Raw genomic sequence first — 27,171 nt, forward strand, 5'->3', positions numbered from 1 at the left:
AGTGGGATTCCTGCCCTGTTCCGGCAGCCCCCTCAAAGCCCCAGAGCTCCAGGTGCCCCCAGACATGGTTAAGACCGTGAATGTCACGGAGTTCCACCAGGGCCATGCTGTGCTGCCAAGCTGTGCACATGTGGGTAAGGTTCCTGGCACAGGAATGGGACACCTTGGAGTGGCTGAACGGGGAGCCGAGGGAGAGACGCAGGTGAACCTCCCGCTGTCCACCAGCTGCAGCTCCCTGAAACCAGCGTTGGGAAGCCGCCCCTGCCACTGCACACGGCTTTGCAGGTGTGAAGCTGTTTCCTCCATAATGTTGTAAAGTGGGAACCACAGTCCACAGCCCTTTGGGCCCTAAAGCCAGGAAGTTATAGAAGCCCTAGAAAGTCCTTCTGGCCCTTGAGAGGAACGCAGTTCCTGACGAGCTGAGGAAGGTTTCACCCAGCCAGGACGGGAAGGAGAGAAGCACATGTCCCCCATGCAGGCCCTCGCTGGACACACTGGCCTCATCCCAGAGGGGCCGCCCTCTCTAGCTGTAGAAGCTGAAGACTCTGTCCCAGCCCCACTTCCCTGGGATTCTGGGCCTAGGCAAACACAGCACTTGGCAAAACCATTCTCACTCACAACAGCGCTCGTCCTGAGGGTCACTGTGCTGGGAAGGGCACAGTGGTTCTCGTCCCAGTCTGCGGAGTACAAGTCCCCCATCTCCATGTTGCAGATGAGGAAACCGAGGCTCAGCCGGGTGACACACCTTGTCTACGTCACACAGTTAGGAAAAACCTGGATTTGAACCCATGACTGGTTGATTCCAAAACAGCCCCCCACTCAGCTGCTTGAGGACAAGAAGAGAAAAATCAAAATTGGGTGTGTGGGAGGAGGGTGAGGGTGAGCTGCTGGGGTCAGAGTTCAGACAGAATCAGGGACAGCCCTGGGCTGTAATAATCCATGTCCAAATGGCTCTGCAAACGCACGCGGTCTCCCACCTAGGGTGAATGTCTAACACCAGTGGGTAGAGTGGGATAGGCTTTACCAGCCACATCGTTTTCCTTGCTCTGGGCAGGGTGAGTAGATGCAAAGTACCTACACAGAGCTCCAGGGTTCTTCTGTGTGCTGGGCACGGCCCTTGTGCCTGAAATAACGGCATGTCGTGGGGATGGAGGTCCGAAAGCGTGGATTCTAGCCCCAACCAAGGCACTGACGAGCTTGGAACTTTGGGCACCTCCCTTCCGCTCTCTGGGCCTCAGTTTTCCTATCTGTAAAATGAGATCCATTTCAGTTCTGATGTTAATAAGGTTAAAGTGACCTTCAGGGTCATGACCCATGGGGCCCAGCCTGGAGAGAATTGTCCCCCAAAGAAGCCCAGAGCTGCCCCATCCTGATACAGAGCCTAAGGGGGCTTCCTCGGAGCTTCTAGAACAACCCATCCTGCTGTGCCATTGTGTAAATGTCTTTCTTCTGTGGGCTCCCAAGACAGGTCTGAGAGGTTAGAAGGCAAATCGTTTGAGGAACAAAAGAGGGGCAAACTGGGGCTCAGAGAGGTTGCAGAATACCCCACAGTTCCCATTCCACAGCTGGCAGTTCCACCCTCTACCTTCTTCTGCCTGGCAGGGTGTAGCCATGGCCCCAGCTGTGAGCCCTGGGTTTAAATCCCGACTCACCTCCCACAAGTGACCTTAGGCAAGTTACTTCTCTGTGCCGTTGGTTTTCATTGTGTAAAAAAGGATGCCACTATGAGTACCTACTTACGTGAGTGGTTGAAAGGATTAACGAAAACGCACACAAACCATTGCGACGGGTTCCCAGATTGGACGGCACTCAGGGAGAAATAGACTTTAGGTCAGACGGGAAAGGTGTCCTGGAAGAAACAACCTTCTTGAATCTGTCTACCTAAGTAGATGCACGCCTAGCCACCCTCTCTACCCCTGCTCTCCAGGGCTGGACTAGGCTGGGGCAAACCAGGCCCTGAGGGTGCCCAATTTAAGGAGGTGCTCATTCTCAAGTGCTCACCCCATACTTGCATGACCCCAAGAGTGGGTGCCTCCTTAAATCTTTCACCCTCAGCACTTTAGTCCCATCTCCCTACCCCAGTCCTGAGGCCCTCCCGGGATTCTGCGCTTCAGGCCTGCTGCAGCTGCCTGTCTGCCTATCCGTCTGTCTCCTTACACACACGCAGATGGCACACAGTTCTGAGAGGGGGCGGAGTATGGTCACTTCTCCCAAATGCCCCTCCCTCCTTGGCTGTTCATGCCTCCTGGGGTGACAAGGACTTCTCCTGGGGCCCTAAGCAGCCAGTTCTCCGATCACGGAGCCAGATCATGGAGCCAGGCTGGCCGACCTCTGGCACCCAGCCCCCTTCCCAAAGAGGACTGTGAATTGGGTTCTAATGAGAAATTAATAAGGCAGCTGTGCTAACAACTAATGATAATGGCAAAGTCGTTAAAAAAGGATTCTTTACATGTTTTTAATTACAGCAATTAAGGGGAAGTCAATAAAACATCTTCCCCCCTCCCCAGCCCCTTCCTGTCCCCACCCGGAGTCTCTTCTTTGTATTTTTTAGTCACCATAAATTTCCTGCATTCAGCATGTGGGATGAATGGTTGAGAGGGTTGGGAGAGCCTTCCAGAGGCGACAGAGGCCCTTGAGCCAGCGTTTCACCACATCCGGGTCCTGAGGGCATCTCTGTGTTCTTCTCACCTGGGCGAGACCTCCTGATCCCTTTCCCCAGCCCTCATCTGTGGGGCTCAGACTTGAAACCATCCACTCCAGCACCAAACCCACGCACGCACCCACCCACAGCAGGGCAGAGCGCCTGCCCCATCCTGGGAGGCTGGCCAGCTTCCTTCCTACCAGGCGGCTTGGCAGCCACTCCTGCAAAAGACAATTGGAGGGGAACAAGCCTGCTGTCACGTGGGCTAGGGGTAATCCTAAAATGCCACCCGTATGCCTGTTTCTCTTCATTTTCAATCTGAAGTGTGGGTGTTGAATGCAGGATGCTTAGGGGCCAGGTGACAGTTCCTGATAACATCATCATGTCTTTCTGGAGCACTCATGTTACCTGAGTATTCAAATCACTCAGGAGACAATTATCATTGCTGCACACCCCCATATGCCAAGCACTGTTCCAGGCAGTGGGGACATAATGAGAGACAAACCCAAGACACACATCTCTCGAAGAAAGTAGCAAGAGAAACAAAAGTTACAAGGTGAATATATAATATATAGGTTATAGATAAGGTCCACGACAAAAACTAAAGTGTTCTAAGGAGAGATGAAGCTGGGCAAGAGGTTCAGAGGATGGGACGTGGGTCTTATTTGATATGATGGTAGACGATGGCCATTGGGAGAGGGTGACATGGAATAGAGTCTCGAAGGAAGGTTGTGGGGCATGAACCATGCAGACAGAGGAGGAGATCATTCCAGGTCAGAACAGCAGGTGCAAAGGCCCTGAGGCAGATATGGATGTCTGAGGCCAGGTAGTTGAAGTGGAGTGGGGAAGCAGAAAGTGGAAGACAGTAAGGCTGGAAGGTGACACCTTGGGGACAGATCCCAGCATTCTAAGCTGTGGTCAGTGCTTTGGATGTGTATTAGTCTGCTCTCAAGCTGCTAATAAAGACATGCCCAAGACTAGGTAATTTATAAGGAAAGAGGTTTAATTGACTCACAGTTCCATATGTCTAGAGAGGCCTCGTCATCATGGTGAATGAGGAGCAACGTCACGTCTTACATAGCGGCAGGCAAGAGGGCTTATGCAGGGGAATTTCCACTCATCATCAGATCTCGTGAGAACTCACTATCACGAGAACGGTATGGGGGAACCACTCCCATGGTCCAATTATCTCTGCCTGGTCCTACCCTTGACACATGGGGATTATTACAATTCAAGGTGAGATTTGGGTGGGGACACAAATCCAAACCATATCACGATGCTACTCAGAATGAGAGAGAAGTCATGGGTGACTGGGGGCAGAGGCATGAAGTGATCTGAAGTGAGCAGCTTTGTTTCCATGATAAACAACACATGAAACCACAACAAAGTACCATTCCGTGCCCACCAGGTTGGCAGAAACCAGAGTCTAACAACGCCAAGTGTTGGTGGAAACTCACATGGCTGCTGGTGTCAAGTTGGTAAATTGATACCAATTGGAGTTTATGCAAACGTTGTTAGTAAAATGAATGTGTGTATAACGCCACAACCCACAATTCCATTTCTAGGTGCAGAGCTTAGAGATTCTCTTAGCCTTTGTGAGACTGCTCTTGGCAGGACAAGCAAAGCACCAAAAGCAAACCAAGTGTGATCCATGGAATTCCATCCAGCCATGAAAATGACTCAATGAAGGGCAAGGACCAGGATGGAGCCCCTCCAGAAAAAATGTTGCACAAAAGTGCAAATCACAGAAGACTACATACAGAATAATCCCAGGTGTAAAATGTTTAAAAACAGACTACACTGACCACAAATTGTTTAAGGTTGCACTAGGAAAGGAAACCTGAAAGGAAAGCAAAGCCGCATGGCCTCAATATTCAGGAGAAAAATCACCTGGTGTGGGGGAGCGGAGGAGATCCGAGGTAGGGGAAAGGTATTGTTAGTGTTCTAGGCCTTCAGCTGGGAGGTAGGTGTAGGAGTGTTTATTTCATTCTTCTTTAAACTATACATATAATTATATTTGCTCTTTTGTATGCATGACATATTTCATGATTTTAAAATGTTTTTAAAATAAACACATAAAAGCAGGAAATATATTCTGAAGTGGAATGCACACTTTACAAGGCCTTTTAAGATATGACAAAGACATCAGAATAATTTTTAGCACCTTCTACTGTGCCCCAGGCCTGCACTTCTTTGCTCTTGGGGGAATTTCTTGAGAATGTTGGATCAGCCCTGCAGGGCATAACACGGCACATTAGCAAGCAGGTACCTCGGGGAGTCAGTGTGGCAAGCCCTTAACTGTTTTTGCCTTAGTGTGAATGAGTTTTCCCAGGGGATCCTGGGGCCTCAGCCTCCGTCATCACCATCATTGTCTCCACCCTCCCTTCTTGCCTCTAGCCTGCACCCCTGCACTGTCTGGCTGAACCGACCCCCTCTTAGCAGCCTCTTGCTGCTGTGGTTCAGTGCATACACGGCTGTGTGGGTGGGGCATACACACACACATATGTATGTATGGATACATTCACCCATGGCCTGCTCAACAAGGAGCTCCCTGGGCAGATCCAAGAAGCACATTGGACAAACTACAATGGAAAGACTGTGGGGGCCGTGGAGTCTGAGAACCACAGTGAGGTGGGAAGATGTTGGAGTGGAGAGGTGGAGGAAAGGTGCAACTGCAGAACCTGGACCAAGGCCAGCTGTGCCCTGCCTGCTTCCATCCACCTCACCATACAAACTTATGTACATGCATACATACAACCATCCTTCCACCACACATACATACATGCATGCATGCAAACATGTACATACATTTGTCCCATGATATAGGCATATATATGTAAACATGCATACACACAACCACCCATCTCACCATACAAACATGCATGCATACAAACATATAAAACCATCCCACCACACATGCATCATACATGTAAGCATGCATGCATATGTGTAAACATGCATATATATAAACCATCCCACCAAATGCATCCATATATGGACATCCCACCATAAATATATTCATACATGTAAACATACATGCATACAACCATCTATTCCACCATAAAACATATGTACATGCATACATACATTCCACTGCATATGCACACATGCACATAAACACACAACCATGCATCCCACCGTACAAACATACATACATGTAAATGTACATACATACAACCATCTCTCCCACCATAGACACTTGTACATACATAACCATCCCACTATACATGTACACATATATGTAAACATACATACAACTATACATCCCACCAAACATGCATGCATGCAATCATGTATAAACCATCCATCCCACCATACATGCCCACATTCATGTAAATATGCACATAAGCAACCATCTATCACATACAAATATGCATGCATACATACAAACATACATGCAACCATTATCCCACAGCATGTGCATGCATGCATGTAAACATGCATGCATATGTAACCATCCCACCAATAATACATGCATATATGTAAACATACAACCATCCATCCCATCATACAAACATGTACATACAAACATAGCTACATACAACCATCCATCCCACCATATAAACGTACATGCATACATGCAAACACACCATCCATCCCACCATCCAAATATACAGACACACATGTAAGCATATATACATACAATAGCCATACTACTATACAAATGTACATACAACCATCCGTTCCTCTGCCCTTCCTCCATTCATCCACCCATCCCTCCGTCTATTCTTCCATTCTTTCCTCCATTCACCCATTCACCCATACAACCTTCTACCCCTCCATCCATCCATCCAAACATCCATCCATCCACTGAACAAATCCATGGCACTGCCCCACTGGCCTTCTTTTATTTCCTCTGTGAATCCCCTCTCTCCTACCTCTGAGCCATCACACACTTCCCCTCTCATTCCCATGTACACCCCTAGGGAACACCTACTCAGCTTAACAAAAGCCTTGCCTATCTCCCAGTCTAAAGTAGTTCCTCCTGCTATTCCTCTCATGAAGAACCTCATTCCATCCTTTTCAACAGTTGTCATAGACATCACCAAACGTTTGCTTGTGGGTTGATTCACTTATTACTTTCTCCCTGACCAGACTGGAAGCTCCAAGAGGGCAGGCATTAGGTCTTTCTTCAGTGCCTACCCCAGAGCCTACCTGGCCCACAGTAGGGGATCCATAGGGAAGTGGTGAATGCCGGCATTGAGTGAATTTAGAAAGTACTGTGTGCAGGGCACAGGCCCAGATGTCTTGTCGGGATTTGCTTCTGAATGTGACTGCCTCTCAAGGCCTAGCATGTATAGAAAGAGATAAAGAATGTGTATGCAGGATTGCAATGCAGGATGCAACTCAGGAAGGAGGCAGGGAGGGACAACATGGGGAGGGCCAGGGTGAACATGGACTGGGCCTGGCCCTCAGTGCTCACAGCTGCATAAGCCACTCGATCTCCATGAGCCTTCATTTCCTCACTGGCAAAATGGAGCTAATAAAACTAGAGAGGAGAAAGAAACACTATTACCATAAAATTGCTTTAAATTGTTCAAATACATCTTCTGAGTTCTGTGAAAAGTTTTTTAAGTAGATAAAATTATTTTAAGAACTGAAATCAATGTGATTCATTGATGTAATTTTTTTATAGACAGAGCCAAGTAATGGAAATTAATAAACAACTAAAAATGTATATTTGTTTAAATTGAGCTTGTCATGTTATTGTAAGGATTAAATGAGATAATGCATGGGAAATCTACCTAGAAAGAAGTTCGGGGTAGGGTAAGTGCTCAACCGCTCTGTTTTTGAATTCTATTTGAATGGTTTTGGGTAAACCTCATTGAGGAGGTGATGTTTAAACTAAACTGTGAAAAATGTGTAGGCTTCCAATATTTTAACACTACAAATATTAGATACAATTTTTTAACATTTTTCTCTACTCTTCTAGTTTCTATGGCTATGTAACAAATTACCCCAAAACATAAAGGTATACTGCAATCATTTATCATGTTCACAGATCCTGTGACTCTAGAATCTGGACAGAGAATAGCAAGGGCAGCTTGACTGTATGCTGGGATGACTGAGGCCTCAGCTGGGGCTCGGTCTGGGGCTGAAGGCTGGGGCTGAAGTCCTCTCAGGGCACACCTGTTTGTTCACATGTCCAGCGTTGATGCTGGCTGTCATCTGGGGACCTCAGTTCCTCTCTATGTGGGCTGCTCCCACGTCTGCTTCAGCTAGATTGAGCTTCCTCACAACATGGTGGCTGGATTCTAAGGGCGAGTATGAAGAGTGAGAGCCAGGTGGCAGCTGTATCCTTTCAATGACCTAGTCTTAAAAGTCACACGGCATCACTTCCTGCACATTCTACTGGTCAAATAGTCACAGGCTCCCTAGATTCAAGGGGAAGGGACCTACGCCCCATCTGTCAGAGAGAGGAATGTTCATCACTTGTAAAAAGAGCATGTGAATAGTAGCAATATTGATGCAGCCATCCTTGGAAAGACACAGCCTGACATACACATATCATCTCATGAAATAACACAACCTATGAGGAGGGAGCCCTTCTTAACTCCATTTTATAGAAGAGGAAATTAAGGCTTGATGAAGTCAAAAGTTTTGCCCTGGCTGGGCACAGTGGCTTATGCCTGTAATCCCAAAGCTTTGGGAGACTGAGGTGAGAGTTTTACGCCAGGAGTTCATGACCAGCCTGGGCAACATAGCGAGACTGTCTCTACAGAAAAAAAAAAAAAAAAAAAAAAAAAAAGAAAGAAATTTACCCAGCATCATGGCTAATGAGTAACAGAACAACAGAACTAGGATTTGAAGTCAGGTATAAAAACTCCAAAGCCATTACCATTACACACACTGCCTACCAAGTGTAGAACAAGGAAGCCAACAGCAGATTTGATCTTTTGAAACACTTAATTGACTACATCCTTCCAGGATACTGTAGAATCATGGTGCCTTGGTGACTCTTGGCTTGCTCTGGTGGCATTCCAGGCAGTGGCCTAGCCAAAATACAGGCCGTGGGGTGGGAGGTGGCAGGACATGGTATGGGCATGAAGGCAAGAAAGGTTGTCTGGGATCAGATTAGGGAAGAACCTTGAGTCAAGGCCAGGGAATTTAGACTTTCCCAGGGCAGTGAGGAGTTCCCAGAGGCTCCAAGAAAAACTAATCAAGAACAGTGTGTAAGATGGACAGGAGGGAATCTGGAGGTGGGAGGCATGCCCAGGGTCTGTGCAGCTGGAGTAAGGGCCAGCCCATTGACAAGGCTGGAGGAACCAGAAGTCCCTTGGTAAATTACAGTAATGTCCCAGAGGAGGAGTCGAAAGGCTTGGCGGGGGCAGGAAAGGAAAGCACCACCAAAGTCTCCAGAGGTTTGAGCTTAGGTAATTGGGTTTGCAGGGCATGAGGGGAGTTTTTTTGCTTTAATTTTTGTTTTCTCTGAGATGGAATTTCGCTCTTGTTGCACCAGGCTGGAGTGCAATGGCCAGATCTCGGCTCACTGCTCACTGCAACCTCCGCCTCCCGGGTTCAAGGGATTCTCCTACCTCAGCCTCCCGAGTAGCTGGGATTACAGGCATGTGCCACCACGCTCGGCTACTTTTTGTATTATTAGTAGAGACGGGGTTTCACCATGTTGGCCAGGGTTGTCTCGAACTCCTGACCTCATGATCTGCCTGCCTCAGCCTCCCAAAGTGCTGGGATTACAGGCGCGAGCCACCATGCCCAGCCGAAGGGAGATTTTAACAGAACTTAGGATGCAAGGAGAGCTTGGCAAGGAGGTGACGGAGGGCTCTCCTTGGAGAAATGCCCAATAGACTGTTGGAAATTGGATCTCAGCGATCAGAGCAGAAGGCACAAGTGTCATTTGCAGGAAGACTGTGGTCAAACCATTAGGCCAGGTGAAGCCACCAAGGGGCCAGCGTGGCTGGAAAGAGAATCAAGACTAGGGCTTTGGAAAATGAACTTGTAGGCCCGCATTCTCAAACAATTGTGCAGCAGAATCTGCAAACCAAGAGAGTGAATCAGAGTGAATCAGGTACTCAGAGAGCCAGATGGGTTGAAGCAGGGCCTTTCTGTGCCCTGGGGGATGCCTGGGAGGGAAGGAGAGTGGTGAACACTTTTGTGAGTTTGCCAAGTCTCAGGAGATTCTGAGACCCACCCAACTCAGCCTTAGCTCATGTTGGAACTACCTGAGCTGCTTTAGAAATACTCAGGTCTGCTCTGGGCACAGTGGCTCACCCCTATAATCCCAACACTTTGGGAGCTCCAGACCAGCCTAGGCAACATAGCAAGACCTCATTTCTATTAAAGATAAAATTATCCAGGCATGGTGGTACACACTTGTAGTCCCAGCTACTCAGGAGGCTGAGGCAGGAGGATTGCTTGAGCCCTAGAGGTCGAGGCTGCAGTGAGCCATGATCACTCCACTGTACTCCAGCCTGAACGATAGAGCGAGACCCTGTCTCTAAAATAATAATAAACAAATACTGAGGTCAGCCGACACACCCCAAAAGATTCTCACCTCTGGGAATATTAAAGGTCCCTCAAGGATTCTAAGGTGCAGCCTGGTGGGAGAACTCCTGGTAGAAGGAGAGGAAGAAGAGTCAGTGGTCTTAGAGGAGTTGAGAAATAACACCCAATGCAGTAGGAGGGGACCGGGCGGCTTAGGATGCGGCCCCCTTGGTTAGGGAGGGGTCCGCTGGGCAATGGGGAAACAAAGGCCTGTAAGTCAGCATTGTGAAATCTTTCTGCGTGTAGGAATTCTGTGCACAGATTGAGGCACATCCTAGTGATGGCTTCGGGTGATGCAGGCCGGGCGCGGTGGCTCACGCCTGTAATCCCAATACTTTGGGAGGCCAAGGTGGGCAGATCACTTTAGGTCAGAAGCTCAAGACCAGCCTGGCCAACACAGTGAAACCCCATCTCTACTAAAAATACAAAAATTAGCTGGGCATGGTGGCGGGTGCCTGTAATCCCAGCTACTCAGGAGGCTGAGACAGGAGGATTACTTGAACCTGGGAGGCAGAGGTTGCAGTGAGCCGAGATTGCACCACCGCACTTGGCTGATTGCAGCCTAGGTGACAGAGTGAGATTCTATCAAAAAAAAAAAAAAAGAAGGAAAGAAAGAAGGATAGACGGAAGACAGACGGAAGGAAGGAAGGAAGGAGGGAAGGAAGGAAGAAAGAAAGAAAAAGAAAAAGGAAGAAAGAGAGAAGGAAGGAAGGAAGGAAAAGGAAGAAAGAAAGAAAGAAAAAGAAAGAAAAGGAAGGGAGGGAGGGAGGAAGGAAGGAAGGAAGGAAGGGGGGGAGGGAGGGAGGGAGGGAAAGATGTAATGATAGCTTTGGGGGTGAGGCTCCCATCAGCATTTTTTAATTCTACAGGTGGTTCCGACACACAGTCAAGTTTGAGACAAATAATATGCTTCTCGCAGTTGAACATGGACACACTTGCCAAGCGTCTCGCTAAAATGCTGCTTCTGATCCAGCAGATCTTGGGGGGTCTGAGACTCTACATTTCTGACAGGTGCCCAGGTGTGGTGCCTAGGCACCTGCCCATGGGCCACACTCGAAGTAACGAGGATGTCCATTAATTTTCAGGGGTGTGGTAGAGACACAAATACCCCTTCCCAAACCCTATCTCCAAGCCTCCGTGTTGGAATTAGTCTCCCTACCCCCTTGTCCCACCCCGGCAGGCAGGCAGGCTGGCTGAAGAGTTTCCTACCGGTGTCTGCTCTGCTCTCTGCTTACCTCCTGGCTGACAGAGCCAGGATGAATGTTCCCCTCCTTATCTGCCAAGGGGGTGGCACGTTTTAAAAGAGCAATATGGTGTTTATGTTCACACATACACACAAACTCACACACTACACACTACACACCCAAGGCGCAGGAGAGAAACGCTGTCTGCACCCATTTGCAAGCATCTAAGACCCCATTCTCTCAGCATGCCCACCCTTCTCTCCCTGAAAGGGCACGGAAACCTGCCCTTCACCTCACACAGGAACCCCCGCCGCGCTGAAGGCCACACTGTAGGGTAGGGGAGGAGGGGCTACATAGCCTCACTCCAGGGTTTAAGGTCTGAGTTCAAATTCTGACTCTGTCTCTTCCTAGTTGGGTGACCTTAGACAAGTTAACTAACCTCTCTGAGCCCATTTGAGCAGTTTTTTCCATTGTAAAACGTGTGAAATGATGACCAACCTCTCAGGGTGGTGGGATGAACTGGCTGATTGAAGGAGATAGGGATATGAACAGAGATAGTAGCATAGGGCAGGGTGCTAGTGGTGAGACAGAGAATGGGGTGACCCGAGCAAGGTGTCCCCCTTCCCTGTGGTCATCCTGTCTGCCCCAAATTTTCCGTCCGTGGCCACCACTCCCAACCTGGGAGCTGGGCAGTCCCTGAGGCTGACCTCCCGCCCCTGATCCTACTGCCGTTGTCCCGGCTGCAGACATGGGGAGCTTTGAGGAGGGCGAGAAGCACCAGAGCGTCTCCCACGGAGAAGCCGCTGTCATCCATGCCCCGCGCATCGCCAGCTTCCCCCGGCCACAGGTGACCTGGTTCCGGGACGGCCGCAAGATCCCGCCCAGCAGCCGCATGTGAGTGCACCACTCTGGGGGGACGGGAGGGGAGGGGGACCTGGGGGAGGAGAGGAGGTTTGGGGACAAAGTCTCTGCTGAATGCAGAGAAGCTCCTTTCAGCTCTTGTGGGACACAGCCAGGTAGGGGACCTCCCAGGGGCTTTCTTGGGATGTACATGCAAGGACTTGGGACCATGAAACCCACGCTCAGTCGCCTTCCTGGGGAATCCCAGGGCGTTGCCTTCACCGTCAGCTGGAGAATAAATCTGCTTTTCAGAGCACTTAAGAAACCCAAACAGGCACGTACGAAGGCGCGATCACCGCGGTTACAGGCCCAGGACGCAGGCCGGTGGCGCCAGGGGCTGTTGGAGAGGCTGGTGTCCCCTGGGCAGCCGGGCGGCCCTGGGCGTGTCCGTTGGCAGGGTGTTTACTGGTGCATGAGGGCTGTGTGTGTCTTGGCTGCGAGGTGGAGGTGTGGCCGGGGAAGTCCCAGGGAGAGAAACACACAGGCCTCTCAGTGTTCACAAGGCCGTCTCTGTGTGCCCCTGGGATTGGCTGGGGCAGCCCAGCCTGTGGGCAGGAGCCATGGAGCCAGCACCCCACACCTCCGCAGAAGGCGAGCAACAAAGCATTTCCTCCCGAGATACACCCGTCTCCCCGCCCTGCTGAGCCCACCCCCAGGTCTGAAATCAGCTGGGGCTTTCCTCTTTCCCACTCCAGCTCTCCCCTCCCTCCAGAAGACCACCTTCTCATCTACTCAGGCTGCGTGGACACAGGACTGAGCCTTTCCTGGTCTCTGTAGAGAGTGGAGGCATAGATGGACAGTTCCTGTCTTTGGAGAACATTAAGTCTAGTTGGGGGAAGGAAGCATAGTGACAATAACAATAATAATAGTATCACCATCATAGGCCGGTCGCAGTGGCTCACGCCTGTAATCCCAGCACTTTGGGAGGCTGAGGTGGACCGATCACTTGAGGTCAGGAGTTGAGACCAGCCTGAGCAACATAGCAAAACCCTGTCTCTACTAAAAATACAAAAATTAGCTGGCCATTGTGGTGGACGCCTGTAATCCCAGCTTCTTGGGAGGCTGAGGCAGGAGAATCACTTGAACCTAGGAGTCAGAGGTTGCAGTGAGCCGAGATCGGGCCACTGCACTCCAGCCTCCAGCCTCCAGACAGAACCAGACTCCATCTCAAGTAATAATAGTAATGGCAATATCACCATCATCATAATAGCAGCTGCCATTTACTGAATGGCTGCTATGTCCTGGGGACTGAGCTAAGCACACCACACACATCCCCTCTCCTCCCGGACAGCCACACTCTGTGAGGAAGAAGATGCTCTCAATCTCATTCTCCTTCCTGTCCCCAGAGCACCTGCAGAAAGGAGGCATTGTTGAATGAATGACCCTCACCCTCTGGTGAGATGCTAGGTTTCTCCCCATTTTACAGACAGTCAAGTGAAGTTCCCAAAAGTTTAACTACTTTGCCTAATCTCACACAGCTGGTAAGTGGTGGAGCTGCGTCCGGCCCTGCCAACTCCAGAGTCAGGTTCTTTAATTCTTGTATTATGTGAAAAGTGCCTGAAAACAGGCCTACAGACTCCAGGAAAAGATTGTATTTGTGGGGAACAAGCCCTGGGGAGTATCTCAACCTAGCTACCTGTTGAAATCATTTGGGAGTTTGGGGATACAGTCATGTGTCACTTAATGACAGAGATACAGTCTGAGAAATGTGTCATTTGGCAGTTTCATCGTTGTGTGAACACACACCTAGATGGTGCAGCCTACTACACACCCAGGATGTATGGTGTAGTCCGTTGCTCCTAAGCTATACACCTGTACAGCATGTTACTGTACTGTAGGCAATTGGAACACAATGGTAAGTATTTGTGTATCTAAACATATCTAAATATAGGAAAGGTACCATAAAAATATGGTATAAAAGATTTTTATACCTGTATAAGGCAGTTTCTCTATAATCTGATGGAACCAGCATCATGTATGTGGTCTGTTTTTGACTGAAACGTTATGCTGTGCATGACTGTGTGCTGATCCTTGGGCTCTATCCTAAGACTCTCTGACTTAATTGAAATGGGATGGAATTTGAACATCAGAATTTTTAAAAGCTCCCCAGGTGGTTCTAATGTGAAGCCAGGGTTAAGAACCACCATGCTAGTGTATATCAGCTATCCACAGCCACAAATATGCTGTGTAACAAAACAGCTCAGTGGGCCAGGCACAATGGCTCATGCCTGTAATCTCAGCACTTTGAGAGGTCAAGCCAGGCAGATCACATGAGGTCAGGAGTTCAAGACCAGCCTGGCCAACCTGGCAAAATCCCAACTCTACTAAAAACACAAAATTAGGCATGGTGGCACATACCTATAGTCCCAGCTACTCGGGAGGCTGAGACAGGAGAATCGCTTGAACCTGGGAGGCAGAGGCTGCAGTGAGCCAAGATTGCACCACTGCACTTGAACCTAGGTGACAAGAGTGAGACTCCATCTCCAAAAAAAAAAAAAAAAAAAAAAAAAAAAAAAAAAAAAAAAACCAGCTCAGTGGCTTAGAGCAATACACAATACACATTTCTTTTTCTTGTGAGTCTACAGGCTGGTGATTTAGGCTGGGCTTGGCTGGGTAGTTTTTCTGGTCTTGGCTGGGCTTTCTCACTTGTCTGGGACTAGCTGACTTGTCTGGGTGACTGGGGTGACTTGACTGTGCGGCACAATGCATTCTCCTGCCTGCCAGCCCTAGCACGTTTTCCTGGCAATTGCAGAGGAGCAGGGGAAGAAGCAGGAACAAACACTTTTCCAGCTTCTGCTAACATCTCATGGGCCAAAGCAAGAACATGGCAGACCTCAGAATCAAGATGTAGGAAAATAGATTCTGTTTCTTGAGCGACGGAAGCTGCAAAGTCACGGGACAAAGAGTGTGGATACACAGCAGGGTGAAGAATTGGAGTGGCACCCCAGATTAACAGGGGGACGCATGCTGCATGAATCAGAGTGTGTCCCCCCGTCCTCTCGTGTCCATGTCTATCCACGAGATGGACATTCTGGAGAGAGCCACAAGCCCAGGGACCTTCCTTCACTGCCTGCTGGGGGTCTCAGAGGGGGCAAGTCAAAGCTTTCTCTGCCTCCTGCTCCACTCTGTGTTTAAGACTTGAGCTCAGTGGCCGGGCGCGGTGGCTCAAGCCTGTAATCCCAGCACTTTGGGAGGTCAAGGCAGGCGGATCATGAGGTCAGAAGATCAAGACCATCCTCTTAGACCTAACTTATGTTCAATAAAACCAGCAGAGAATGGTTCTTAGCATGGGTGTTTCTTAGCATGGATGCTGAGATTATGCTGTGGAAAGGGAATGCTCTCCACACAGGTTTTGGGACAAGTAGGCAAGTCCCAGCCCCACCCCAGCTCCCTTTCTGAGGTTATTTCCCATGGCCTATTGCAAGCCAGTCAGTTGGTAGTGGCTGCCTGGAACACTGTGTTGAGGATTCTGAGGTCCTATCTCGACTTGTTAGAATGAATATCATGATTGATTAGCAATGTCTGCCATGGCTGTGTGAGGTGTGTGCTGGCACTTTCCTATTAAATTTGTTGTGGTGGATGAAACCCTTTCTACAGCCTACTCCTGTCATCCCTTTCCTAACACCTCTCCACCTCCTTTTCTCATTCCCAGCCTCTGTCCTCATCCTCTTTTAATTCCCACAACCCTGTGGCACCAGGATGGAACACCCTGGCCTACACACACATGCACACCTCCCTGGTCACACACACCCCCCAGCCCCTGCACGCCACTGCAGTGTTCCTACCAACTACATGATAGAACACTGTGGTGGTTTTATCCTGGCAATTACAGCAAATTAATATTCATAAGTGAGCAGAAAGGGTCCCTGGCAGCAAATTCCCTGGTGTCTGTGTGTCAGAGATACATATCTAATGAGTGCTATCTGCCGGAGGGGTGTGCAGGATACAGAAGGTGCTGCTATCTACAGAGAGCTGCTCTCACTGGTGGGGCAGGAGCAAGGATTAGCATCACCTCGCCCATGCCCTGGTGCTCATTGTTGAAAAGGAGACACGATTCCTCATAAAGATGCATGCTGGGGGCTTTGGACACATTCTAGGATAATGTATTTCATTCATAATTAAATTATCAATGGGGGCCACAGGGAGCTGAGAAAAAGGGCCTGGATTAATAGGAGCAGTGAGTGGAAGGGAAGGCAGGGCTGGGCCAATCAGAGCCATAGCAAAAGCCTAGTACATTGAAACCAGGGGATGTGGCTGAAAAATAGAATCCAGCCCCTGCCCAAGAGTTGAGTTCTGCAGTCTGTGTCCCCCAAGAATTCTTCCTGCAGCTTCTTTCTGTCTGGGTTGCCTCTGGGGTGCAGTGCTGCAGTTGGAAGCCCTCCTGGGTGCCAGGGAGAGCACCCAGTACAGTACAATACAGCATCATCCCAGGAATGTCTATCCATGAGATGGACATTCTGGAGAGAGCCACAAGCCCAGGGATCTTCCTTCACTGCCTTCTGGGGGTCTCAGAGGGAGCAAGTCAAAGGTTCCTCTGCCTCCTGTTCCACTCTGTGTTTAAGACTTGAGCTCAGTGGCCGGGCGCGGTGGCTCAAGCCTGTAATCCCAGCACTTTGGGAGGTCAAGGCGGGCGGATCATGAGGTCAGAAGATCAAGACCATCCTGGCTGACACAGTGAAACCCCGTCTCTACTAAAAATACAAAAATTAGCTGGGCATGGTGGTGGGCGCCTGTAGTCCCAACTACTCGGGAGGCTGAGGCAGGAGAATGGCGTGAACCTGGGAAGTGGAGCTTGCAGTGAGCCGAGATCACACCACTGCACTCCAGCCTGGGCGACAGAGCGAGACTCCGTCTCAAAAAAGAAAAAAAAAAAAAGTCTTCAACTCAGGCCCTGGGGGTCCCAGTCCAGGGTGCTTCCCTCCGGGCACTAGTTGAAGCAGAGCCCAAAATCTCAGTGACTTCACACCATAGAAGTTGATTTCTTGCCCATGTATTGTTGTTGTTTTTGTTCATGTTTTTGTTTTGAGATGGAGTTTCGCTCTTGATGCCCAGGCTGGAGTGCAATGGTGCGATCTCAGCTCACTGCAACCTCTGCCTCCTGGGTTCAAGCGATTCTCCTGCCTCAGCCTCCAGTAGCTGGGATTACAGGCATGCACCACCACACCCGGCTAATTTTGTATTTTTAGTAGATACGGGGTTTTACCATATTGATCAGGCTGGTCTTGAACTCCTGACCTCAGACGATCCACCTGTCTCCGCCTCCCAAAGTGCTGGGATTACAGATAGTAATCCCACTGTGCCCAGCCCCATTTAAAGTCCTACCATGATGAGAGGCATGGTGTCTTCCACACAGTCTTTCAGGAGCCCTGCTGACAGGAGTTTTGCCATCATCAGCACACAGCCTTCCTAGTTGTCCTGCTCTGCCAGAGAGAAAGGGTGCGGACATGAGGATCGCACAGGGGGTGCTCATGGTGCAACCTCAGCAGCGGTGCACATCCCTTCCTCCATATCCCACTAGTTCAACCTCACTGCCACACCTGGATGCACGCAGAGATGCAAAGCCTGTCTCTGGCTTCCCAGCCACTGTAGTCCATGACAGAAGGGAAGCCTGAGACTGAGGTGAGCAGCAGCCATGTCTGCCATCTTAATATGCACTCTACCTAGGACAGACTGTCAGGCATGGCGCTCTTGACATCTGGGACCCAATCACTCTTCCCTGTGTGGGCCTTCTTGTGCACCACAGTACGCATGCTTAACAACATCCCCGGCCTTGACCCCTAGTTGTTAGTGGCACTCCCAGAGTTGGCAACCAAAAGTTGTCCAGACATTGTCATCCCTGGAGGGCAAAGTCAACCCTGGTTGAGAACCACTGACCCAGAAAGCTTGATCGTGATATAGACAAAATGCAGCCGAAGGAGACTTCCTGATCAAGAAAGAGATGAATTCGGAGGTGGGAGCCTTCTTAGAGACCAAAAGGGTCCTAAGACAGGTGGGTGAACTGGAATGTGGGCCAAGCTGTGCCCAGTGTGCCCACTAGAGGCTTCCTTGAAGCTGCTTCTATGGTAGTCATGGATGTGGCGTGGTTGGGGGAGCTGGGCCTGCTGGTCCCAGCGTGTGGTACTTGGAATCCTCTAAGCCCTGAAGCTGGCCGTGTGCCAGTCTGTGGGGTGGGAAGGGACAGTGGTGGACTGCAGGGCTATGTTGGGCCTAATGAGGAAAGAACAGAAGCAGTAACAGGAATCAGAATCCCTCAACCTCTGGGCTGGAAGAAATCCTACAGAATACCTGCTTCCACCCTTGCACAGAGGAGGAAACTGAGGCCCAACAAGGAGGAAGCTGCCCTCCTTGCTGGGCCTCGAGACCATGCCCTTTAGAGGCTAGGGCCACAGCTCCATTCTAGAGCTTACCCCTGCCCCAGCCAGAGCCCTGCACGGGGAGCGCCCTTCCTCCAACTCTCAGCCACCCTCACATGCTGCACCTAACGACAAGTCCCGGCAGGAAACTCCCAGGTGGGAAAATGACCACTATCCCTGTCTTATTTTAAGCTTTTGAAATATTTTTGCCTGGCTCTGGCCCCACCTCCTATTGCCTCATTAGCTGGAGGTTAAAAGAACTCTCCTCCTTTTTGTTTTTGTTTTTTGTTTGTTTATCTGTTTTGTTTTGAGATGGAGTTTTGCTCTTGTTGCCCAGGCTGGAGTGCAGTGGTGCAATCTCGGCTTATTGCAACCTCCGCCTCCCAGGTTCAAGTGATTTTCCTGCCTCAGCCTCCCGAGTAGCTGGGATTACAGGCCTGCACCACCACACCCGGCTATTTTTGTATGTTTAGTAGAGATGGTGTTTCTCGATGTTGGTCAGGATGGTCTCGAACCCCCGACTTCAGGTGATCCACCTGCTTTAGCCTCCCAAAATGCTGGAATTATAGGAGTGAGCCACTGCGTCCGGCCAAGAGCTCTCCAGAAAAAAAAAAAAAAAAAAAAAAAAGAGGGGCATCATAAGGGAAGGGTACCCAGGAATTGGGGGAAGGAGGGCTTGGCTTCCTGCTTCCCTGAGCTGCGCCAAGGGTGTGATTCTCCGCATGTGAAGCACCAAAACCAGGAGAGAGGGGGTTGAAAACCAGCACAGCCAGGCTGGGAGAGAGCTGGGCTGGAGAAGCATTAGTGGGGATATTTATTTGAAAGCCTGTTTAAAACTCTGTAACATTCACCTAATGGGAAAATTTGAAAAGAATTCAACTGGATTTGTCCTTGTTAAACTAACATTAAGGATGTTTAACAGCTGTCTCAGGCCCATCACATTAAAATCCAGAGATATACTTGACAAACTAATGGCTTTGTTTGTCATTGGGAGAATGGGTGGAGGGAAGCAGAGCTGGTGTGGGTGGCGCTCCTGGCTCCACTGCACCCACATTCCATGAAGTCTCCAGCTTCCTGCTCAGACAAGCCCCTTTTCCCTGCCTGAAGACCTGGCCTGAGAAGGGGCTGCATGATGGGATCCCAGCAAAGGAAAATGGCTGAGGTAAACAGCCCATTGCTGCACCCCAAAGCACAGCAGCCTCCTTTTCCCTCCTAACCAGCCCACCTAGTCCCACTCTTGGTTATGAGCTTCAAAGAGGTAGAAACTCCAGTCAGGTACAATGGCTCACACCTGTCATCCCAATACTTTGAGAGGCCAAGGTGGGCAGATCACCTGAGGTCAGGAGTTTGAGACCAGCCTGGCCAACATGGCAAAACCCTGTCCCTACTAAAAATACAAGAATTAGTCGGGTGTGGTGGCATGCACTTGTAATCCCAGCTACTCAGGAGGCTGAGGCAGGAGGATCACTTGAACCATGGAGGCAGAGGTTGCAGTGAGCCAAGATCGTACCATTGCACTCCAGCCTGGGTGATAAGAGCAAAACTCTGTCTCAAAAAAAAAAAAAAAAAAAAAAAAGACTGGGCACAGTGGCTCACGCCTGTAATCCTAGCACTTTGGGAGTCCCAGGCGGGCAGATCACAAGGTCAGGAGATTGAGACCATCCTGGCTAACATGGTAAAACCCTGTCTCTACTAAAAATACAAAAAATTAGCCAGGGGTAGTGGCGGGCGCCTGTAGTCCTAGCTACTCGGGAGGCTGAAGCAGGAGAATCGCTTGAACCCGGGAGGCAGAGGCTGCAGTGAGATCATACCACTGCACTCTAGCCTCAGCAACAGATCGAGACTCTGTCTCAAAACAAACAAACAAACAAAATGAGGTAGAAACTGATACCCAGAAAGGGAACTGGAGGGAGACAGGACTTCCAGAAGTTGATGTTACCAGGCGACCTGTAGCCTTTGAGTACATCAGTCCTGAACAGATTTAGGATTAGGGTTAAGGCTTGGATTCTGGAATGGCCCTGCATTTCTAAATTCATTAGCATTCATTTGTCATTTACTTATTCATTCATCGACATTCACTAATCCATGCTGAGAATATTTCTTCAGTGTCTGGACACTCATGATGCAGAAGTAACCACACACAGCCGTGGAGGCTGTGACCTGGGAAAGGGCAAAATTCCAAGGGGATACCTGGAAGCCCCTCGCCCAAGCTTGCGGTAGGGGCCAGGGAAGCTTCCTTTGGGTGGTCTCGGTGTCTGGACATGAACGTGCTGTGTCTGGGTCTGGTTGACAGCGTCAGCACCGTGTTTAGAATTCTCTGCAAACTAAACGTGGTGGGATGTAGGCGGTAAGAGGCTGGGGAGAGGGTGGCAGGAGGGGCTCTGGGAGGCTGGGGACTGGGAGGTACAGTCAGGCTGCCCCCTTTGGGTTTCCGCTTCCACTCCCTGGAGGTTCGGAGCCCCTCAGGCCCCTGTCAGAGGAATCTTTTTCCTCTTCCCAGAGCCATCACGCTGGAGAACACCCTTGTCATCCTGTCAACGGTGGCCCCTGACGCAGGTCGCTACTACGTGCAGGCTGTTAACGACAAGAATGGGGATAACAAGACCAGCCAGCCCATCACGCTCGCTGTGGAGAGTAAGTACGCTCAGGGCCGGGACCGATCGCGCAGCGGGTCATTAAATCTTGGCAATGGTGCTCCAGGGGATCATTGAGAAGATGGAGTGGCAGAGGAGGGGGCCAGGGAAGCTGGGGGACAGCCAGGGGAGCCTTCCCAAGGAGGAGGAGACACAGCAGAGCCAGGGGTGCCCGGGCAGAAAGGGAGCAGCTGAATGCTGGAGCCCGTTCCCATGACATGCCTGAGATCCTGCATCGGTAGAGAGGATGCTTAGCTCAACTGTTAGCAGGGCTACCAGGGACCCAGGGAGGGGTGGGGCAGAGGAAGAGTGTGTGTGTGTGTGAGTTGCAACCACTATCGGGACTCAGATGCGACCAGGAGGGCATGCGGGTGATTGCAGGGTTGAAGCTTGTTTTTACAGAAATATACTAACTGCCTCTAGTTGGCTGTCACATAAAAAGTGCTGTCTATATTAGGAGCCAGGTGGTCCCTGCTGATGGGAACACAGGCCCTCTGCCCAGGCACCCACCTAAAACACCTCCAGCGTCAGACACCTCCAGCTCCCTGGGCGAAAGGGACAAAGCCCTCTCTAGAACTCACCACACAGTGAGACACACATAAAAGCATGACTCCCTCGGTGTGCTTTGGCAAAGAGACGCTTGTCCAGCCAAGACTGAAGCCAGTTTTCTTGGGAGGGACAAGATGCTGGGATGTTCTTTCTGGCCTGGTTCTCCCTACTGGACTAGCCCTTCCCTCTATACTCTGTTCCCAAGACAGAGAAGGACAGCCCAGGAGCAACCCAGGCCCAAATCCCAGAGTATGTGGGGCAAGGCCAGAGCTTCCTGCAGCAGCAGCAGCTGAGCCATCACACAAGCTGGAGGAGGCAGATGTTCAACTCCCTCCACATCTGTACAACTCCTGCTCTCAAAGCAAGCCTCTTTTATCATCCTTGGTCATGATGGTACTTGCCCACCAGTGGCAAGATGAGGGTACGGACCAGCCTGGGGCCTTTCTGTGCTCTTATTCTGATCCTAGCCTCTGCTATCAGTGTCCAGAGGGCCCAGGACATTTCCAGGCCTTGCCATCCCCATTCCAGGGCCTTTCAAACTTCAGCAGGAACCACTTCCCATTATCTCAGGGATCTCCTTCCCCTACTCAGCATCCAGTCTGCCTAGAAGGAAATCTGAATGTGGGGAGGAGAGTTCCATTCTGGAGACTGACCCATCAGGGTCGCAAGTATATCTGGAGACTGACCATCAGGGTTGAGGGTGTAACCTCTAACATCAAGCCAGGGTCTCAGTCAAGTCCCAGCAGCCTGGGTCCCAGCCCAAACCCTGGGACTGCTGTTTCTATAGGAGAAGGGAATTTAGTCATCAAAGAGAGATGCTTCTCCCCGCGCATTTTCTAGTGATCAGATTCCCTGGAGTCTCATGGAATCCCATCATTTGGTAAGAAACAATGTCAAAGACACCGGAGTGGTTCGTGGTCCAGGTCAAAGCCAGGCATCCTCCTGGGTGACTCATTTTACCCTGAGACAGAGTCAGGGCCTTCCTCTTTGTTCCCGTCCTCCGGTACCCAGCTCCTCCTCACAGGTGTTAAACTAGGCTACTCTTCCTGGCTGACTTTGGGGTTATTCGCTCTCTGCTCCATCCCGAACCACCCGACCCTCCAGCTGGCCCCAGGGAGATAGGCAGGGCCCCTCTCTTACCCCCTGTACCCACCCAAGCCCTGCCCAGTCGCCTGCTCCTCCCACCCCACTGCCTCTTGGCCTCCTGCCGTCACACGCTGATTTATCCTGAATTCAGAGCAGAATCAGCTGATTTTTAGCTAATTTCTCTTCCCACAAGTGACTGCACTTGAAAACCCTCTTCCTCTCCGTGACACAAATCCCCAGCCTGCCTGCCTGCCAACCAATTTGTGAGGAGCAATTGCCGCTTCGCCCACCACCAGCGCCAGCTCCCTTCATTTCTCTCCTGGGTCTCACCCCTCCCTCTGCTCTCCCCTCTGCGCCGCTTCCTCCATCCCTTCTGGACTCCCTTTCTGTACCTCTTTATAGGGACCCTATGCTCTTCAGAACCAGAGAAGGAAAGCGCAAGTCCGGTGACCCCAGAAGTTGCCCCCTGCTCAGGATAACCCTGGTGACCTCATCCAGACTGTCACAGCTCCTGAAAACCCCATGCTTGGGTGGATACCCGGGGATCAGTGCTACACTGCCGAAAGGAAATAGAATGCGAACCACATGCGAAATTTTAAATTTTCCAGTAGCCCCGTTTTTTACCAAGTAAAAAGAAATCGTTGACATTCATTTTATTACTCTATTTTATTTAACCCAACATAACAAGATGTTATCTTTTTAACATACAATCAATGTAAAGAATATTAATGGGATATCTTCCATTGGTTTTTTGCATACTAAGTCTTTGAAATCCTTGTGTATTTTACGCTTATATCACATCTCAATCTGAATGTGAAATTTTCATCCGAAATACGTGATCTGTATTTAGATTTCACAAAATTTATAGCTGAAAAGTAGAGTCGTATGCCTAAGTTGTTCCACACATGCTTAAAAGTGTTCTAATAACTGAATTGGGGATCCGTTCTTAATTAAATGTAAATTAGTTTAAATTAAATCACATTAGGTCAAAGGGGCACCATCCACATTGCAGGAGCTCATAGGCACGTGTGGCTTGTGGCCCCCACATTGGGTTGCTCAGGTCACAGGGCCTAGATACCCTGGTTCCTGGGCAGCTGGAGAACAGGCATCCCAGAAGCCTGTCCAGGAGAGGGGAGAAGCTCATACCCCTGCCCCACCGCTCACCAACCTGTGGCCCAGGCAAGTCCCATGGTCCCTGAGCCTCAGTTTTCCCATCTGTAAAGTGGTGCCTATGGCAAAGTTGGGCGGATTAAATGAGGTGGTCCAGGGCCAGGCGCAGTGACTCATGCCTGTAATCCCAACACTTTGGGAGGCCAAGGCAGGTGGATCACCTGAGGTCAGGAGTTCAAGACCAGCCTGACCAACATGGAGAAACCCCGTCTCTACTAAAAATACAAAAAAATTAGCCGGGCATAGTGGCACGTGCCTATAATCTCAGCTACTCAGGAGGCTGAGGCAGGAGAGTCGCTTGAACCCGGGAAGCAGAGGTTGCGGGGAGCCAAGATCGTGCCATTATACTCTAGCCTGGGCAACAAGAGCGAAACTCGGTCTCAAAAAAAAAAAAAAAAAGGTGGCCCAGGTAGGTCACATGGTCTCAGAGCCTCAGTTTCCCCATCTGTAAATTGGTGCCTATGGCAAAAATGGGAGGATTCCATTAGGTGATTCGGGGAGAATGGATCACGTTAGATGTCCCTTGTGGCTGTTACGCAAAGCGTCTGGGGCAGTGAGATCCAGTGTGGCCTCCCATGTGGGGAGCCCCCAACACTTCCTCCCACCCCAGGGCCCGCTCTATGGCAGGAGCTCACCGGGAAGACACCCCTCCTCTTTGCTTGGGCTCGCCTGTGATTTTCATGGTTTGACTTTTGGGGCCCCATTTACCCCAATAACCCACTTGTGCTGGGATGACCTTCATTTACAGTAAATCTGCTTCTCTCAGACCCACTCAACTCCCCCTGTCTCCCAGGAAGCCACCCCATGAAATGCCCGAAGGCTTGCCCAGCACCCTGCAGGGCTTAACGTGCGTCCCCGAACCTGTGACTCCCACGTCTCCATAGCCTCTGAGTCTATCGCTTGGACTAGGGCTGGTGGGGAGAGTTCTTCCCTGCACAGGCAGGCAAATCTCCAGGAGGGGAGGCTGTCATTTATTGAGCACCTACTGTGTGCCAGGCACTCTGCACTCACCCCAGACCAGCCCAGCTGCCCCCTTCCTGGCAACCATCACATGCTCTTTCATTCATTAACCCCATGAGCGTTGATTAGACTTCCTCTGGGACCTTGCCCTCCATGAAGACAGACCCTGGCCATCTCACTTGGTGGGGAATCTCCGGTGCCTGCAACACAGCCTGGCACGTGTCAAGCATTCACCCAGGAAAGAATTGTTGAGCTGGGGCCTGAATTCACACAACCTTGAGAGGTAGTGACTTTCATCCCATTTCGCCCCTGAGAAGTCTGAAACTCAGTAGGATGAAGTCACCAGGACACCCAGGGGCAGAGCTAGGCTTTGAGCCCAGGCCTTCCTCACTCCTGGGACCCTTTCTCCCTGTGCCAGCATCGCTGGCCACCTCAGCCCCCGTCGAGCCCTGCAGGCTGCCACCTGGGCCTGAGCACGTGGCCATCTCTCCTCCATTCCTTCCAGAGCCAACGAGCCAGCTCCGAGCCCTGGGGCAGCCCTCGTGTTTTTAAACTCAGAACTCGCCTTCCTCGAGGGCTCCCTGTTTACTTGGCTGTGCCGCGCAGCGCTCTGGCTTGGGCTCTAACTGTCTGTCTCCTACTTGTGCCCCATTAATCTGAGCCATGGTACCTGCGCACCCCCGCATGTAATAAACAACTTAGAGCACACTTTTATGGATTCAGCTATATCAGCAGCTTTCAATCCGATCGCTCTTTATGGCACCTACATGAGGCTTTTATATTGTTGCAATTATTTTGCTTTATATGCTTCCTTTCTTTCCCCCTTCATTTTACTTTATTTTTTACATTTTATTCCCATTCTTCCTGGGCCTTTTCTAGCAAGGCCTGGAGTCAAGGAAGGAAAACCTGCCCAGGGCTGACAAGGTGGCCCAGAGTGGCAGTGGAGCCACTGGGCACCCTCCCCCGACCCCATAAAGAATGGCCTGTGACTGTCACACCGGGGCCTGGTGTGTCATTGTGGCCTACTACCTCCAGAACCTTCTGGAAAGGGGCCAACTGGATAGATTTGTTGTGGAGAAAAAGTCCTCAGAGGCTGTATTTTCAGGAGCCATGGATCAGGCATACACAGAATATTGGAGTTTCTGCCAATATCGGGCCTACACTGACCCACCAAGATAAAAACTTGGCCTCTACTTTTTTTGTTTTGTTTTTATTATGTGTTTTTTGTTTGTTTGTTTTCTGTTTTGTTTTTTGGAGATGGAGTCTCACTCTGTCGCCCAGGCTGGAGTACAGTGGCGCGATCTCAGCTCACTACAAGCTCCACTTCCCAGGTTCACTCCATTCTCCTGCCTCAGCCTCCCGAGTAGCTGTGACTACAGGTGCCCACCACCACGCCTGGCTAATTTTTGTCTATTTTTTAGTAGAGACAGGGTTTCACCTTGTTAGCCAGTATGATCTCGATCTTCTGACCTCGTGATCCGCCCGCCTCGGCCTCCCAAAGTGCTGGGATTACAGGCGTGAGCCACCACACCCAGCCTTCTACTTTTAAAAATACTCAAAATGAAAAAAAAGAAAATGCTACCACCTCTATTAGAAGAGTTTGGAGTGTTTCTCTTTTTTTGTGTTTTTTTTCCAATAAAACCCACTTATGGGAAGTTCTTTTTCATTTCAATCATCGACCCTGGGAAGTGGACGATGGTAACTCGAGTTCCATTCATTTGTTCACTTCACACACGTATTTGAGCACTTACTGTGTGCCAGGCATGCTTCTTCCTGCTGGAGGAGTGGTGGTTGTCAAGACCGCATGACCTGGCGTGGTGGCTTACGCCTGTAATCCCAACACTTTGGGAGGCTGAGGCAGCTGGATCACCTGAGGTCAGGTGTTCGAGACCAGCCTGGCCAACATAGTGTAACCCTGTCTCTAATAAAGATACAAAAATTAGCCGGGCGTGGTGGTGGCGCATATAGTCCCAGCTACTTGGGAGGCTAAGGCAGGAGAATGGCTTGAACCTGGAAGGCAGAGGTTGTGGGGAGCCAAGATTGCACCACTGCACTCCAGCCTGGGCAACAGAGCTAGACTCCGTTTCAAAAAAAAAAAAAAGACTGCATGAGTCAGCTCATGGTGCTGTAACAAAGCACTGCAGCTGGAGGCTTACAAAGCAGACGTTCTGGCTCCCACCATCCTGGAGGCT

General features: G+C 50.3%; 1 protein-coding gene across 2 annotated transcripts in view; it reads left to right on the forward strand.

The window, feature by feature from the left end:
* The window catches only part of SDK2 (sidekick cell adhesion molecule 2), a 312,130-nt gene that overhangs the window by 173,741 nt on the left and 111,218 nt on the right, over window positions 1–27,171 (forward strand). For both annotated transcript variants that reach the window (XM_050765734.1, XM_050765735.1), the window contains exons 4-5: window positions 12,075–12,222; window positions 21,082–21,215. In XM_050765734.1, coding sequence (XP_050621691.1) covers window positions 12,075–12,222; window positions 21,082–21,215 — 282 coding nt within the window. The remainder of the gene's footprint in view (window positions 1–12,074; window positions 12,223–21,081; window positions 21,216–27,171) is intronic.

This window comes from Macaca thibetana, chromosome 16 (assembly GCF_024542745.1).
Source record: "Macaca thibetana thibetana isolate TM-01 chromosome 16, ASM2454274v1, whole genome shotgun sequence".
Classification (NCBI taxonomy): Eukaryota; Metazoa; Chordata; class Mammalia; order Primates; family Cercopithecidae; genus Macaca; species Macaca thibetana.